A 15252-nucleotide genomic window follows, 5' to 3' on the forward strand; every position below is an offset into this window, starting at 1 on the left:
TGTGTACTGTTTTTTGGTCCAATAAGTAATATCTCGGTCTTATCCGAATTTAATAGGAGAAAATGATTGGTCATCCAATCTTTTACATTTTTAAAACACTCTGTTAGCTTAGATAATGTAGAAGTTTCATCTGGTCTTGATGAAATATATAGATGAGTATCATCAGCATAACAATGGAGACGAATCCTGTATTTTCTAATAATATTACCAAGGGGCAACATGTATATCGAAAATAGCAGAGGGCCTAGGACAGATCCTTGTGGCACTCCATACTTTACTGGATTTAATTGAGATTGATTCCCTGTTTAAATAGACAAAGTGATAGCGATCGGAAAGGTAGGATCTAAACACATTCTTATGTTTACACTGAGCCCAGATCTGGATCCTCTTTATGTGGAGTGTTTTCTCTGTGCAGATAGCAGTGTGGGATACGTCATGATGCTGCTACACAATTGGATTAAGAGGTTTATGGATTATGAAGATCTAAATGGGCTGACAAGGCAGTGATAGTCACCTGGAAAGTGAATACTATTGGATTAATGGTGGCCCAGGCTCAAACCTGCCAGAGTGAATTAAAGCAACAGCCACTCTGCAGAGGTTCAGCCATGCTTGCTTTTGCTCCTGGACATGAGTAATCCTTGCTGATGCTGGTGTTATCCCTGTGTGAGTGGAGAAAGTTCCTAATGTTGATCCTGCTAGCCAGGGTCACATACATTGACCTCACACTCATTCATAGACCAGCACTCTGACTTTCACCATTCCTTTAAACATATTTGAAAAAAAAAAAAAAATACTGTTTTTCATTCTGTATTATTATTTTTTTTTACTGCCGGGAAAAATAATAAATCCAAATACCAGAAAGATTGATAAGCATAAGAATTCCCAGTCCCCCTCTTCCAAAGAAAGCTTCTTTTTTTCCAGGAATAGATGTTGCAAAGTCTAAAGCAGAAGGGGAAACCCATATTTATGATCCTGAACATAAAAAATTGTTTAGGTATTAGATTACCGGTCTGATTGTTTTACCAGCAATAGCTGTCAACATTGAGGAAAAGAAACATTTTGAAGCACACTATTAATATGCACTTTTTATACTATTAGAAGTAGAAGGAACATTTGATCAATTCCTAAAGTTTACTATTGTTATAATTAGCATGTGCAGTGCAACTATTAGTGTTATTATTGTTGTAAGCAATGCCAGTCATGGGGACATCCAGATTTATTGCATGTTTAATATAAGCAGAACAATAGAACATTGGGAGTAAATAGTTTTCATTGTGATGTTTGCATAGTATGCTGTATTAATGATCCCTGATGAGGTCTTACCAGAATACCAGTCGCAGGTCTGTTTATGGAAATAGGATTAGATAGGAAACAGTGTTCATTTCCTTGTTGCAGACCCTCTTTAAAGGGGGGCATCTGGTTGTATCATGATGAAATTCATGTTATAATTGTGGGGCTGTGTGGTTTTGCGCCGTACACCTGTAGTACCGTTCATAACTGTTCTGTTTTGTTATCTTTTGTTGTGTTGATAACCATTCTGTTTTGTTGTTTTTGTTTGTTTTATTTTGAGAAATCAGATTATGAGGAATCAAAATACTGCGAACAAAAGTTTTTGTTTTGCTTTGGTTTTGCGAAATCAGATTATGAGAAATCTGAATATTGTGAACAAAATTTGTCTTGTTTTTGAGAATTCAGATTATGAAAAATCAGGTTACTGGAAATCAGAATATTGTGAACAAAATGTATTGTATTGTTTTGTTTTGTTTTTAAGAAATCAAATTATGAGAAATCAGAATAATTTCAACAAACAAGATTTGTTTTTGAGAAATTTGAATATTTTTTAAGAAATCAGATTTTTGAGAAATCAGAATGCCATAAACAAAAGTTTTAGCTTTATTTTGTTTTTTATAAGAATGCTGTGAACAATTTTTTATTTTTTTTTATTTTGCTTTGTTTTGAGAAATCAGAATACTTTATTTAAAAAATAAAATAAAATTGGAATGCTGTAAATATTGTTTTGGTTTTGCTTTGAGTTGACGTTGTTTTGTTTTGAAATCAGAATGCTGCTGTAAACAATTTTTTTTTTTTGCTTTGTTTTGTTTTCAGAACATTTTTGTTTAGTTTTGCCTGAATTCACTTTTGTTTGTTGTTGTTTTGTTTTGAGAAATCAGAATTCTGTAAACAGTTTTTTTTTTTTTTTTTTTAGTTGACTTTCTTTTCGAGAAATCTGTTTTGTAAACAAAAGCATTTTGTTTTATTTATTTGCCTTGCCTAGCTTTGCTTTTGTTTTGCTTGGTTTGGTTCCTTTTCATTTTGTTTTCGAGAACTTTCCAGAGCTGAGTGGCATGAAAATCTGTAATTATAGATAGATAATTAAAAAACCCTTGTGGCCTTGTTAGAGTTATATTTGCTCTAACAGATTCCTTGTACAGCATGCATTAAAACACCAGTTTTGTTTCTATAACCAGAGCTGTGACAGCCTAATGTCTCATTAAGGTCATGTTTTTGCATCATAATGTTTTTGTTTTTGCATGTTGAAAGCACTCCAGATCAAATAAAGGCTGCAATGCATCAGACAGACATCAAATAAAACCTCCCAGGCAAATCTGTTTGAATATCTTGTAACATGATTCAAAATGAGGTCAAATGTCTGCAGTGACTGAAAGTCTAACAGTGTTTTGCACCCTCACCAATGAATTATCCTCCATATTTCTATAGCGATGATTAACTATGCTATAGGCAAACACTGTAGACAGACATACAGCGTAAGACTTATAACTATGTAGTTTGTTAATGGTGAATGTTGCTGAATAGACCTGACTGTAGCATCTGCAGCATAAACGTAAGGTCAGCTAAAATTCACCCCCATTCAGCAGCAGTTCATCTTAAACTGCAGTACAACAGTAAGACCTCTGAGCCAGACGCCACATATACCTCCTACACACAATCAATACAGCAATTATAAGATGACAGGACCAGATTCGATATACACTAACACAGCATCTTTGTTAACAATCTCCCTGAACTGATTCAGCACCGAGCTCATCACAGCCAAAGCATCGCTTACACCGAGGTTAATCTGGTTTTCGTGAAACAGCGCCCTCTGCTGTACACAAAACACCATCACGAGTCAGTTGGAAAAGTATCTAAAAATATGTGTACATTTCTTTTCCTATTATTATTTGATCGTTTTAGCTAACTTTGAATTAATAATTTACGATCTAATCATTTTTGGCCATGCCGATCTCTTCTTATTTACTAGTCATATGAAGCGTCTCAAGGTCATCTCTTGCTGATGGAGACCCTGACCTTCTTGTCCTCATGTTGTTGTGCATGATCTGGACCTTCCACTTGTCTCTCTGTCCTGATTAGATTCAGCTTGCAGTAGTGCCTTCATCTCTCAACAGACTGATCATGAACTCCTAGAGAAATATGTTTAAATATATGAAGAATTCATTTGCAAAAACAGATAACTCAAAAATCATGTTTTTTTCATTGTGCATTCCAATTAATCTCAATCAAATTGCAGTTGGGTTATTTTAATAACTAAAAAAAATACAGCTAACACAATAAAAACATGACAACAATAAAAAACATGATTTTTGAAAATTTAAAAAAGGGAGTTATCTGTTTTTGCAAATAAACTCTTCAATGTTAGCCATTTCTGAAACCTACTGAGATGAATAAAATAGCTACATTGTACTGCAATTAAAGTGGCGACTGAATAATAATAACAAACATTTTTTGAATTCTTCCTTTATTTAAAAAGTAACATATTACCATTTAAAATAAGTTTTCTATTTGAATATATTTTAAAATGTAATTTATTTCTGTGATGCAAAGCTGAATTTTCAGCATTACTTCAGTCTTCAGTGTCACATGATCCTTCAGAAATCAATCTAATATGCTGATTTGCTGTTCAAGAAACGTTTATTCTTTTTATCAATGTTGAAAACAGTTATGCTGCTTAATCACTGAAAAAAATGATTCATTGAATTTACTAATTTTTTAAGGTAAGTGGTTGCAATCAATTTATTTTAGCAACATTTAAATAAACAAATTTAGTTGACTAACAAAATTTATTTAAATGTAGCTAAAATCAATAGATTGCAACCACTTACTTAAATTTAGTAAATTCAATAAATAATTTTTTTCAGTGTATTTATTGATTTTTTTTTTGATGAAAAGAAAGTAAAAAGAACAGCATTTATTTAAAATAGAGATGTTATAACATTATAAATGTCTTTACTGTCACTTTTGATCAATTTAATGTGTCCTTGCTGAATAAAAGTATACATATTTTAGTCAGATGTTTCATCTATAGTAAAAAATCAGTTTCTGTTGATTCCCGTGCAGTACTCATGTTGGTCTATGACTGTTTAAGACTGCTTTTGTACTAGATCTCAAAGCTTTTACAAAACCGCAATGCAATGCAAAACTATCCTTCAGTCCCCCACAATACATTTGATCAGTTTGTTTTCATCGCAGTCTGTGCCCTTCACACAGTCAGAAAGCGCTTCCGTCATGCAGAGTTATGTCTTCAAGTGTCCTCCAAAGTCAAACAGGCCCAGAAGCTGTGAATAATTTGTCTTGCAGAGAAGGTGAGCCGTGTGCCTTTGAAAGCCCTCAGGACTGAATTCTGACAGCTGAACTTCCTCAACCCTCTTCATCAGTCCTGACATGTGACTCAGCCACAGTCCTAGAGAGTATATAACACCCCTTTCCCTTCTTAAAGCCCCACATTTATGACTTACTTTCTTCTGAAGAACATAAAAAGATATTTGGAAGAACATTTATAATCTTCTCAAGTTAAGATTTTCAGTCAATAATGAGTTACATTTTGATCTGTTTGATGTATGACCTCAAGCAACACGCTTTTAAAAATGAAGGTTTTTATTGGTATTGATGGTTCTGTGAAGAACCTTTATATCCATGAAACAGTTCCATTTTACAGAAGGTTAAAGGGTTTATAGTAAAAAGGGTGGATTATTAAAATAAGAAGTGTTCGCTGCAAGATTCTTTGGGTGAAGCAAACATGGTTCTTTTATTGCATTACTGCGAAAACCATTTTTGCGAAGCTTTATTGAGAGCATGAATTATATGAACCATATTTGCTGCTTTTTTTTAACCCTCTGACCCCAAATATGATTTCAGTGATTGGAAAAGTGTTGTGTGAACATTCTTTAAATATTCTCCTTTTGTGTTCCGCAGAAGTAAGTTGTAAGGTTTTGAAACAACATGAAGTTGTGATCACATTTACTGTTTGGCAGAAAGCTGCTTCTGTGTGAAATGTGCTTCATACATTGCTAGAGTGCAGCTTTTTCAGTGCAGCTGCGTTGGTTTTTCCATTTATTTCTCCCATAGATATTTTTTAAAAAGCCATTAACCAAACCAACCAGCTTCAATGTGAATCACATTACAAACTTTGAAAGCAAACATGTATTTGAAAGTCTAACAAAAAGACAAATACATAAGATTGTGTACTTAACAGCTTTAATGAGGGAAACTACAATCCCATGAAGCATTGCAAATTACATTATTGAATTAAAACGATGGAGAAATAAAACAATACAACGGTAGTTGATATGCATACAGAAACTATTTTAAGTATATTTAAATATTTTGAGAGTGTAGGGAGACCATATCGATTAAGTCATTTGCAGTGCTTCATGGGAGAGTTCACTTCAAGCTCTTTTGTCGCGATTTGCTCCATGCTGCTCTCTGATTGGTGCATATTTTTAGCAGAATCATGGGTAATGTAGTTTTTCACCAGGAACTCTGTTAAACATGATTATTTAAAAAAAACAAGTTCAAATAATGCTAACTGGTGGCTTCAACAAAGGCGCATACTTTGGAGCTCACAGTAGATCTGTCTTTATAGGTTTATAAGCTTATGATACAATTCAATTGATTGAATTTCCCTATGAGGACAATGACTGTTGCATTCTATTGACCTTTTTTGACCATGAAATTTAGCTAAAATGTTCATTTCTTGGATGCACTACACCCTTTTAGGAATCTTTTGGCATTTCAAAATGACCCAAAAACAAATTTGCTTTAAAAAAAAATATATATATTTCTTTTGGACTACAAATAAATCGTTTTTTAGGAAGCATGGACTGTAAGCTGTAACTGACTGTCTTAGGAAAGATGGAGAGGAGACTGGAGACTTTTATTTCTAATGATTATTTTATTTAAATAAGACACAATATTCCTATTATTGAAATAAAGAAACAATTAGCCGCTTGAGGCTAAACGTTGAAGAAAGTGTGGCTTTTGATACTGTCATTTGTATACAGTCACCAGACACGGACAGTGGGCCTATAACCTTATGCAAGCTCAGCAGCCTGTGCCGCAGGAAAACAATTCAAGCTACAAGGCTTTAAAAATCATTTTCTTGACGTGAGAATTGGCTATAGGCAAAGACTAATCACTATGCGGGTGATATGCTTCCAAAACAGTTTTGTTCTTTCGTCCTCAGTCAATATTTTCCCCCTTCAAATCAAATGACGTCCTCCATCCACACACGTATCTGGTTTGTACAGTCACAACAACAAAATGCTTTATTGCCATTGTGTGTGAACAGACAGAAGGTCATCCTGATATCTCCCATGATGGCCAGCAATGTGCTCTTAAACTGCAGTGCTGGTTTTGATAGCAGTCGATGGCTTTATCAACAGGCTCCAGAATCACACATGTATGGAATGGAGATGAAATTATGCAGATATTCGAGCATTTAAAACAAAAGAGCATGATTATTGCAAACCCTTCACTTACTAGTTTCATCTTTTACTAAACTACTTGGTCTTTTGATATAAGGTGCAGCAATAAAGGTTGCATTGTTACTTTTAAAGCCTTTCTTATTGATCGTGTAATATTATGTTGGTTGTCAATGGTTGATCTTATGAGATGGGGAAATTATTATCTTTCTATTGATTGCAAAAGCACAATACGTTACTGTTTGACAATATAAAAATTCAGCTTTGAGACCAGAAAAGCCTTCACTGACAAATCATGCTTGCCTGTCATTAGTTCCTGGACAAAATGTTGATTATTTTTCATAAATCATGAACGCATGCTTTTGTTGTCACAACAGCCAACATATAAACATGTATGATAATGTGAATATAACTGCAGATGACAAAACCTTTGGGCATAGATTGATTTAAATATTTGAGGCTTGGTGTTTTATGACTGAAATATATTCTGCTTGTATAAAGCCAAGCTTTTGGGTGAATCTCATGAAAGCTCTCAAATTCATATTTCTCCACAAATAAAAAATAAATAAAGAAAAAAAATGCTTAAATGAAATGAACATTTGTTTAAGGCCCATTAAGATATTTTGCATTGTGACATTTTTTGATAATTAAATTCATTAAACCTCAATTTCCATTACCATAATGTGGAAAATATTATTTCTATTAATACATTATGATTTTTTCAATACATCGTTTATATAGTGCATTTGTTATAATAATTTTTGCTGATTTTAATGAATTTGTGATGGAAATGTTTTTGCCATTAAAAAAAAAGAAAGAAAAAAAAGTCACAATGCCAAAAAAGTGATTTTAATGGTCCTAAAAATAGCCAGATTTTTTTCTTTATTTTACCCACACATTTATTTGTGAAATTTACCCTTTTATTTTAGACTAATCACCAGCAGCATGTCCTAATAGCATGTTAAAGCTGAAAAAAATGTAGATTTTGAGAATAAAGTTGTAAAAGTTACAAGACATTATGAGAATAAAGTTGCAGTGTTACAATTAAAAAAAATAAATAAATAAATAATAAAAAAAATAATATATATATATATAAAATAATAACGACGGCGTTTTAGTGCCTCGTTAAAAAATAAAAAAAAATCTAAGATTACGAGATTAAAGTCGTAATATTTCGAGAATAAGGTCGAAACACTATGAGAATAAAGTCGAAATTACGAGAATAAAGTCGAAATGTTTCGAGAATAAAGTCGAAATATTATATAATATTTATAATATTTTGAGATAGGCTATTCTAGCTTTTTTCTCATGCAAATGGCCCGGATTGGGAGCACCGGGAGATATTCCAAATCTCAGTTTTCAAAATCTGTCAGTTTTATAGCGAAATTGCAATAATGTGTTTGTCAAGCGCATGTGAGTCAGTCATCTTTCCGATTACAATAACGAACGACGAGACATTATTTTCATTATAAATTAGGCTAAACGGTTCTTTTTTTTTTCATGCCTTATGATGTTCCTTCACTTTATATCTTGCTAAAAACTTGTAATAAAGAGCAAAAACACATTTATAATTTGTATTTCGTTATAAAACTGGCAGAATTTGAAAGCTGAGCTGTGGTGTAAAAGCAACAAAGCACAATATTGTTGCGATTACTGGTTGGCTGGCGCGCTACAAATAATGAATGGAAGACGATAAATATTATGTCCACATTTACAGTATACCATGAATAAAACATGGAATAAATAGTCACTTAACGTTTGCAGCAGAAAAGGCAACAATATAACGTATGTTAACAAATTAACAACTTCTCCCGGTGCTCTCAATGCGGGCCATTTGCATGCGCAATATAGGCTATACTCTCAAAATATTTACTTTATATAACTATAATATAACTTTAATTTCTACGATTTAAATTCTCGAAATATTACGACTTTGATCTCGTAATTTTAGATTTTTTTTTATTTTTTTAACGTGGCACTAAAACGCCGTCGTAATATATACATTTAAGAAATGAAGTTAAAACGTAGGATTTACCAAAGAAATTATCTGTCTTTTGCTGTATTTTAATCTCATAATGTTATGATTTTATTTTTGAAACTTAAATTTCATTATTCAAGGCTTATTATGGTATTTCTAAAAAAAAAATACAATTTTATTATCAAAATCAGTTCCAACATGCCACTAAATCAGTACTGCAATAGACAGAAATGCATCTCACACTCCTCCAACCTGTGATCTGAGCTGTAGTTTGTCATATTAAATGCTAATGTGTGTCATATAGTGACTGTGAGGATGCGTGTCTGATCCATGAGGGTTGTATGATGTAATGTTTTCGACACACAGCGTGGCCGACCCACTCAAACCCGTCATCCGGACAGCACCTCCCAACATGGAATGTGATGGAATGCAGAGAACGATGAGACGGAGTTTTACCTGAGTTTAAACCGCGTGTGATGCACCTGAAGTGAGGCCGCAGGCGGACACTGTGCAACAAAACCTTTAGTACTTTTTCTCGTTCTGCAACATAGTCAGAAAGTAGGAAACCTGGACAGTCGTCAACCCATCTCACAGCTCATTTCCCATAATGCACATAACACAGCAATACACGGTTTTAAATTCAACCAAGCTTTTTCTTTATATATAGACTTCTCATATATAGATATATTGATAGAGAGAGAGAGAGCTTATTCATACTGTGGATGTTGAAAGAGAACACGACACATAATTTAATGTTAAACATACGATCAGTTTCAAATGCATGCCCTGACACTAGTAAGACCTTCCTGAAAGCGTCAGTCGTCTTTCTCCTCATAAATTGGTGGCTTTGCGCTGATTATAGTGCTCATACAAAAGCCACTTTGCTTAAATTTTAAGCACACGACGAAAGCAAAGCTGCGTTTGCTCGGGATCAACGCGGAATCAAACTAGATGGAAAAGTCCCATATATGACACACACAAAAAAAAAAAGCAAAAAAAAAAAAAAAAAAGGCAAAACGGGAATATCTGGAATGTTACTGAACTTATCAATAGGCAAATTTAATAAATAAGATTTCTGTATGAGACTCTCACTCATTTATCGAGATAACAGTGAAGCCATTTGAATTTTGGATTTGCATATTCTAAGGTCCTTTTCCTAAAAATGCATCCTTCAGACGCCGTTCCCGTCCAGACGCCGTATTCCAACCCTTCGGCTGCCTTTGCATTTGCGATTCTCGTTCGGGCCGCAGTTGCTATGCCATGCAGATAGTAAAGATTCAGCACAAAGGTGGGGTCCATCAGAGAGAGAAGAGGAATTTTTGGGCGGGGAACGAACGGTCCTCTACATGGGTGCGGAGCGGCGCGACCGAGACCAGCTCTGCCGCGTTTAGCTGACTTCAAAGTTCTGAGGCTGCTGTTGGGAGGGAGATTCAGGAGGGTCGTCTGTGCTCGTGCTGGTGGAGACCTGAGTGGGCATGTGGTGGTGGTGTGAGCCGCTGGGGCCAGCCTGGCTCTCCTCTTTCTCCTCGTCCTCCTGCTGGGAGCCGGAGTGCTGGAGCTGGGATCCTGGGAGCTTGACGGGGCAGAACGCAGAGCCGGTGGGGATAAAGTTGACCTTGTTTTTGTCAGGGCAGGAGAAAAGGGGGACGGTGGCTGACTGTCTGGACCTGAGAAAGACAGGAAAGCGATATAGGAGAATGTTCTAGGTGGAATACTAAAGCACACAGTATGTACTACAGCTCAGCATTAAGATGACCAGTCATAGGAACTATCATTTGCCCTTTTAAGCCATTGTCGAGTTCTCACAATATAGGTGGTTTTGCCAAATTTGGATATTTGTGATTTATTGAACATAGCTGCTGTGAATTCTGCTGACTGAAATATGTCAGTTGATATGACATATTTAACTCTTTGGTGGTCCTAACTTTTGGGTCCCACTTGTACTGTTAGGTGGTGAAAAAGATGCCTGTATAGCTCTCTGTATAAATAAATATGTATATACAGGGCTGTGTGTGTCTGTTTTGCACTCTTGATGTGTGATCTTGGGTGTTTAAACCCTTTATTGCTGTGTGCTTTTCTTTCTGTATCTTGGCTGATTTGTAAATTGTACCCAAAAAAACGTGTTTTTTAAAATTTCCTATTCATTTCCGATGGAGATCATTTCTGACCACGTATAGTAAAAATTTGCCTTTTTTAAAGACCAAGCACCACAAAAGTCACCAAGTTTTACATCACTCTGAAGAAAAAAAAAAAAACGTTACATTTTTCAGTCAAAATTGTCAGACATGAAATAGAGGGCAAATATAATTGTGATTTAATATAATTAAAAGGTAATTATATACAGTGCCTTGCGAAAGTATTCATACCCCTTTTTTCACGTTTTATGTTGCAGCCTTATGTTAAACTGCTTTACTTTTTTTTTTTTTCCACAATCTACACTCCATACACCATATTGACAAAGCGAAAACAGAACTGTCACAACTTCGTACATTTAATATAAAAAAACTGAAATAAGTACATTGCATAAGTATTCATACCTTTAACTAAATATTTAGCTGAAGCACCTTTACAGTCTCAAGTCTTTTTTGTTTGATGCGACAAGCTTTGCTCACCAGCATTTGGCAATTTTCTGCCATTCTTCTCCTCGCCTCTTCACCTCTCAAGCTCTGTCAGGTTGGATGGGGGCAGATGCACATTTTCAGGTTTCTCCAGAAATATTTCATTGGGTTCAATCTCAGGCTGTCACTGGGCCACTCAAGGACATTCACATAGTTGTCTATAAGCAACTCTTACTGTGTGTTAGGGTCAATGTCCTGTTGGAAGGTGAACCTTCTGCCCAGTCTGAGGTTCTGAATGCTCTGGACCTGGTTTTCATTAAGGCTAATCTCAATATTTTGGTGCATTGAGCTTTTCTTCTACTCTGACGAGTCCCTCAGTCCCTGCTGCTGAAAAACAGCCCCACAGCATGAGGCTGCTACCAGCACACTTTACTTTTGGGATGGTACTCTGCAGGTGATGAGCAGAGCTGGTTTCCTTCAAACAAAGATGCTTAGAATTGAGGTTCATCAGACCAGATAATCTTATTTCTCACTGTCTGAGGGTCCTTTAGGTGCTTTTTTGCAAATTCCAAGTGTGTTTTCAAAGAAGAGAGGATTGAGTCTTGCCACACCGGCATAAAGCCCAGATCGGTGGAGTGTCGCAGTGATGTTTGTCCTTCTGTAGATTTCTCCCATCTGCATATATGATCATGGAGCTCAACTAGAGTGACCATCAGGTTCTTGGTCACCACACTAACCAAAGCCCTTCTCCATCAGTAGCTCAGTTTGAACAGATGTCCAGCTCTAGGAAGAGTCCTGGTTGTTTCAAACGTCATCCATTAAGGTAACGGGAGACTACATGCTTCTGTGACCCTTCAATAGAGCAGAATTTTTTTCTGAACTCTTCCCCAGATGTGTGGCTTGACGCACACCTGTTTCTGAGCTCTACAGGCAGTTCTTTTGACCTCAGGGCTTGGTTTTTGCTCTGATATGCATTATCAGCTGTTAGACCTTTTATTAAGACGTGTGTGCCTTTCCAAATCATACCCATTCGATTGAATTTGCCACAGGTTAACTTCACTCGAAGTGTAGTGACATCTACAAGCAATATGTATGCTCCTGAGCTAAATTTCAACTGTCCTAGATAAGGGTATGAATACTTATGCAATGGAATCATTTAAGTTTTTTATTTTTAATAAATTTGCAAAGATGTTAAAAACCTGTTTTTTGTTTTACCATTATGGTGTATGGAGTGTAGATTGATGTGGAGAACAAAGTAATTTAACATAAGGCAGGAACATAAAACATGAAAAAAAAAAGGGGTATGAATACTTTCGCAAAGCACTGTATAAGAAGTGAACCAGTGTTAAAAAAAAAAAAATTCCAAGCACATTTTACCAATTCCAAACCAAATCAATCTCAATAACAATTAATTTTGTATTTAATCATTTGTAAGTGATATATAATTGTCCATGAAGGCTGGAAGTGGAAAAACTCATTATATTCAGGTGTGCATAATTATTAGGCACATTTCTTTTACAGATAAAATGAGCCAAAAAAGAGATTTAACTCAGATCGAAAGTCAAAAATTATTAAATGCCCAAGAGAAAGATGTAATACTAATGCAATACTAGAATTTGCAAAGTTATGCATGACCATCGGACAGCGAAATGCTCATTGGGTCAGCACGGTCAGAAAAAACAGGTGGAGAAGAAAAGACATGTTAACTGCAAAAGAATTAAGAATTAAGGTGAAGAATTAGGTGTGAAACCATCAGTAACCATTTAGTCTCCAGCGCCACCGTTTTCCAAAACTGCAACCTACCTGGAGTCTCCAGACGTGCAATGTGTCAGGTGCTCAGAGACTTAGCTTTTTGGGTAAAACATCCTAAAAAATGTCCTCTTGTACCACTCTTTCAAGAATTTATCTTCCCGAATCTGTCAGTAAGTTTTGGGAGTTCATTTTAAGTCCATCTCTTAAAGACAGACTTTTCAGGATATTTGTCACCCTTAATTTTTACATTTAAGCAGCATATATTTTATGTGCCATATATTCTAAAATTTTTTTTTTTAAAAGTGCAACAATAAACATGCTTCACTGATGTTTACATCAGCATGTTCTATTATTCATATGCTAGAAACAAATATGCATTCATTTTTCACATTTTAATCCAATTCCACGTAAAAATGTTCTTTTGACAATTCATGACATGATATTCTGATTTATACATCACTCTCAAAGTAGTAGGTCATCAGAGTATTCAATGCATATGCAACATTTGCATGCTGTGCACATTACACATACTGCATGCTAATAGTAGCAGAATGGTAGTGTGCTATTTTAGGCTCACTACAGAAATCAAACTCACGTCATTTCCTCAAAAACTTTGATCTTCTCACAGCCCTCTGGAGGCTCCCGTTTGAACATGTAGCTGTTGTTGGGTTTTGGGGACGAGGCAAATTTAGGCAGAGGAGAACTGCTGCCGCTGTCTGCAGGACAGAATTAAAAAACATCCAATAAATCTCTGGATTAATATCAGACACCTCTCATGATAAAATACTGCAATCTGTCTTTGCCTCCAGTGTGCGGGCCTGACCTTTGTCTCTGTCATCCAGCATCTCATCGGTGGAGTAAGGGCTGCCGTCATGTGAGCGGGGTGGGCATGCGGGCGAGGGGCAGGGCGACAGGCTCGAGCAGCTACTGGAGCGCCCAGGCACTGATGGCGTCTGAGTGTCTATACCGCGACTGCTGCTGCTGCGCTGCTGAGGAGGAAACGGAGCCCGTCGCCCATCAGGAACCTCCAGGGCCTGAGAGACAGTCAGAGAGAGACTCTCAACAATCATGCTTTACGTACAACAGGAGGATAAAATACTGCACAAAATCACAAGTTTGCACACATTTTTACAATAGTTAGACTACCGTTCAAAAGTTTGGGTCAGAAAGATTTTTTTTTTTTTTGAAAGAAAGAATACTTTAATTCAGCATGAGTGATTAAACTAATCAAAAGTAACAGTAAAGCCACTTGTTAGAAAATATTTCTATTTCAAATAAATACTGTTCATTTGAACTTTCTATTCATCAAAGAATCCAGAATTTTTTTTTTATCAGTTTCCACAAAAATATTAGCAGCACAACTGCTTTCAGCATTGATAATAAGAAACATTTCTTGAGCAGCAAATCATCATATTCAAATGTTTTCTGGAGGATCATGTGACGCTGAAGAAGAGTAACAATGCTGAAAATTCAGCTTTGATCACAGGAATAAATTACATTTTAAAATATATTAAAATAGGAAATCATGATTTTAAATTGTTATAATATTTCACAATATTACAGTTTTTACTGCATTTCTGATCAATTAAATAGAGCATTGAAGAGTCTTCTTCAAAATCAACAACAAAAACTTATAATAAAATATTTTAGATTAGTTTTTAGGCAAACTTTTTTTTTACAAGTACAGTATACAGTATAATAATATAAAACATTTATAATTTTTTTCCCACCAAAACTGCCACTGTACTCAATGATATGCATTTTTTTCATGCTAAACATTTGTACGTAATGTGATTATGTCTTTAGGAGTGTGTCTGCACCTTGAGCTCCTCTTTCTCGCCGTTGTCTTTGATGAAGACTTTCTCCAGCTCATGGTTGATGCCCTCCATGCTGCTGGGAACCCTGGAGATGGAGGGCTTTGGCACTGTGATGTTGGACAGTGGCATCTGTGCTGACTTCGACATGGACGACTGAACACAGAGACGACACAAATTCACATTTAACTAACTGCACAGAATTTGCTGGATGTATTTAGTGCATACACTGGTGTGATGTGTGCGGACCGGAGCTTGGCTGGCTGTGCTGATGGTAGTGGCTGTAATGGAGGTGCTGCTGCTACAGCAGTGGAGGGGGGAAAGACGCTCTTTACTGTCCTTACACTGCCGGTCTCCGCTCTGCTTACTGCGCTGCAGCTGGAGCCTGAGTTTAGCAATCTGAAAGTCAAAGACAGAGAAACATTTATTCT

General features: G+C 35.8%; 1 protein-coding gene across 1 annotated transcript in view; it reads right to left on the reverse strand.

Annotated features, from left to right (window-relative positions):
* Window positions 1–9329: 9329 nt before the first annotated feature.
* Window positions 9330–15252, reverse strand: part of glcci1a (glucocorticoid induced 1a) — a 43624-nt gene continuing 37701 nt past the window's right edge. The window contains exons 4-8 of the mRNA XM_058752879.1: window positions 15071–15220; window positions 14828–14977; window positions 13831–14041; window positions 13603–13723; window positions 9330–10364 (exon numbers count right to left, since the gene is read on the reverse strand). Coding sequence (XP_058608862.1) covers window positions 10085–10364; window positions 13603–13723; window positions 13831–14041; window positions 14828–14977; window positions 15071–15220 — 912 coding nt within the window. The 3' untranslated portion in view covers window positions 9330–10084. The remainder of the gene's footprint in view (window positions 10365–13602; window positions 13724–13830; window positions 14042–14827; window positions 14978–15070; window positions 15221–15252) is intronic.

The sequence above is a fragment of the Onychostoma macrolepis genome, chromosome 19 (genome assembly GCF_012432095.1).
Source record: "Onychostoma macrolepis isolate SWU-2019 chromosome 19, ASM1243209v1, whole genome shotgun sequence".
Classification (NCBI taxonomy): Eukaryota; Metazoa; Chordata; class Actinopteri; order Cypriniformes; family Cyprinidae; genus Onychostoma; species Onychostoma macrolepis.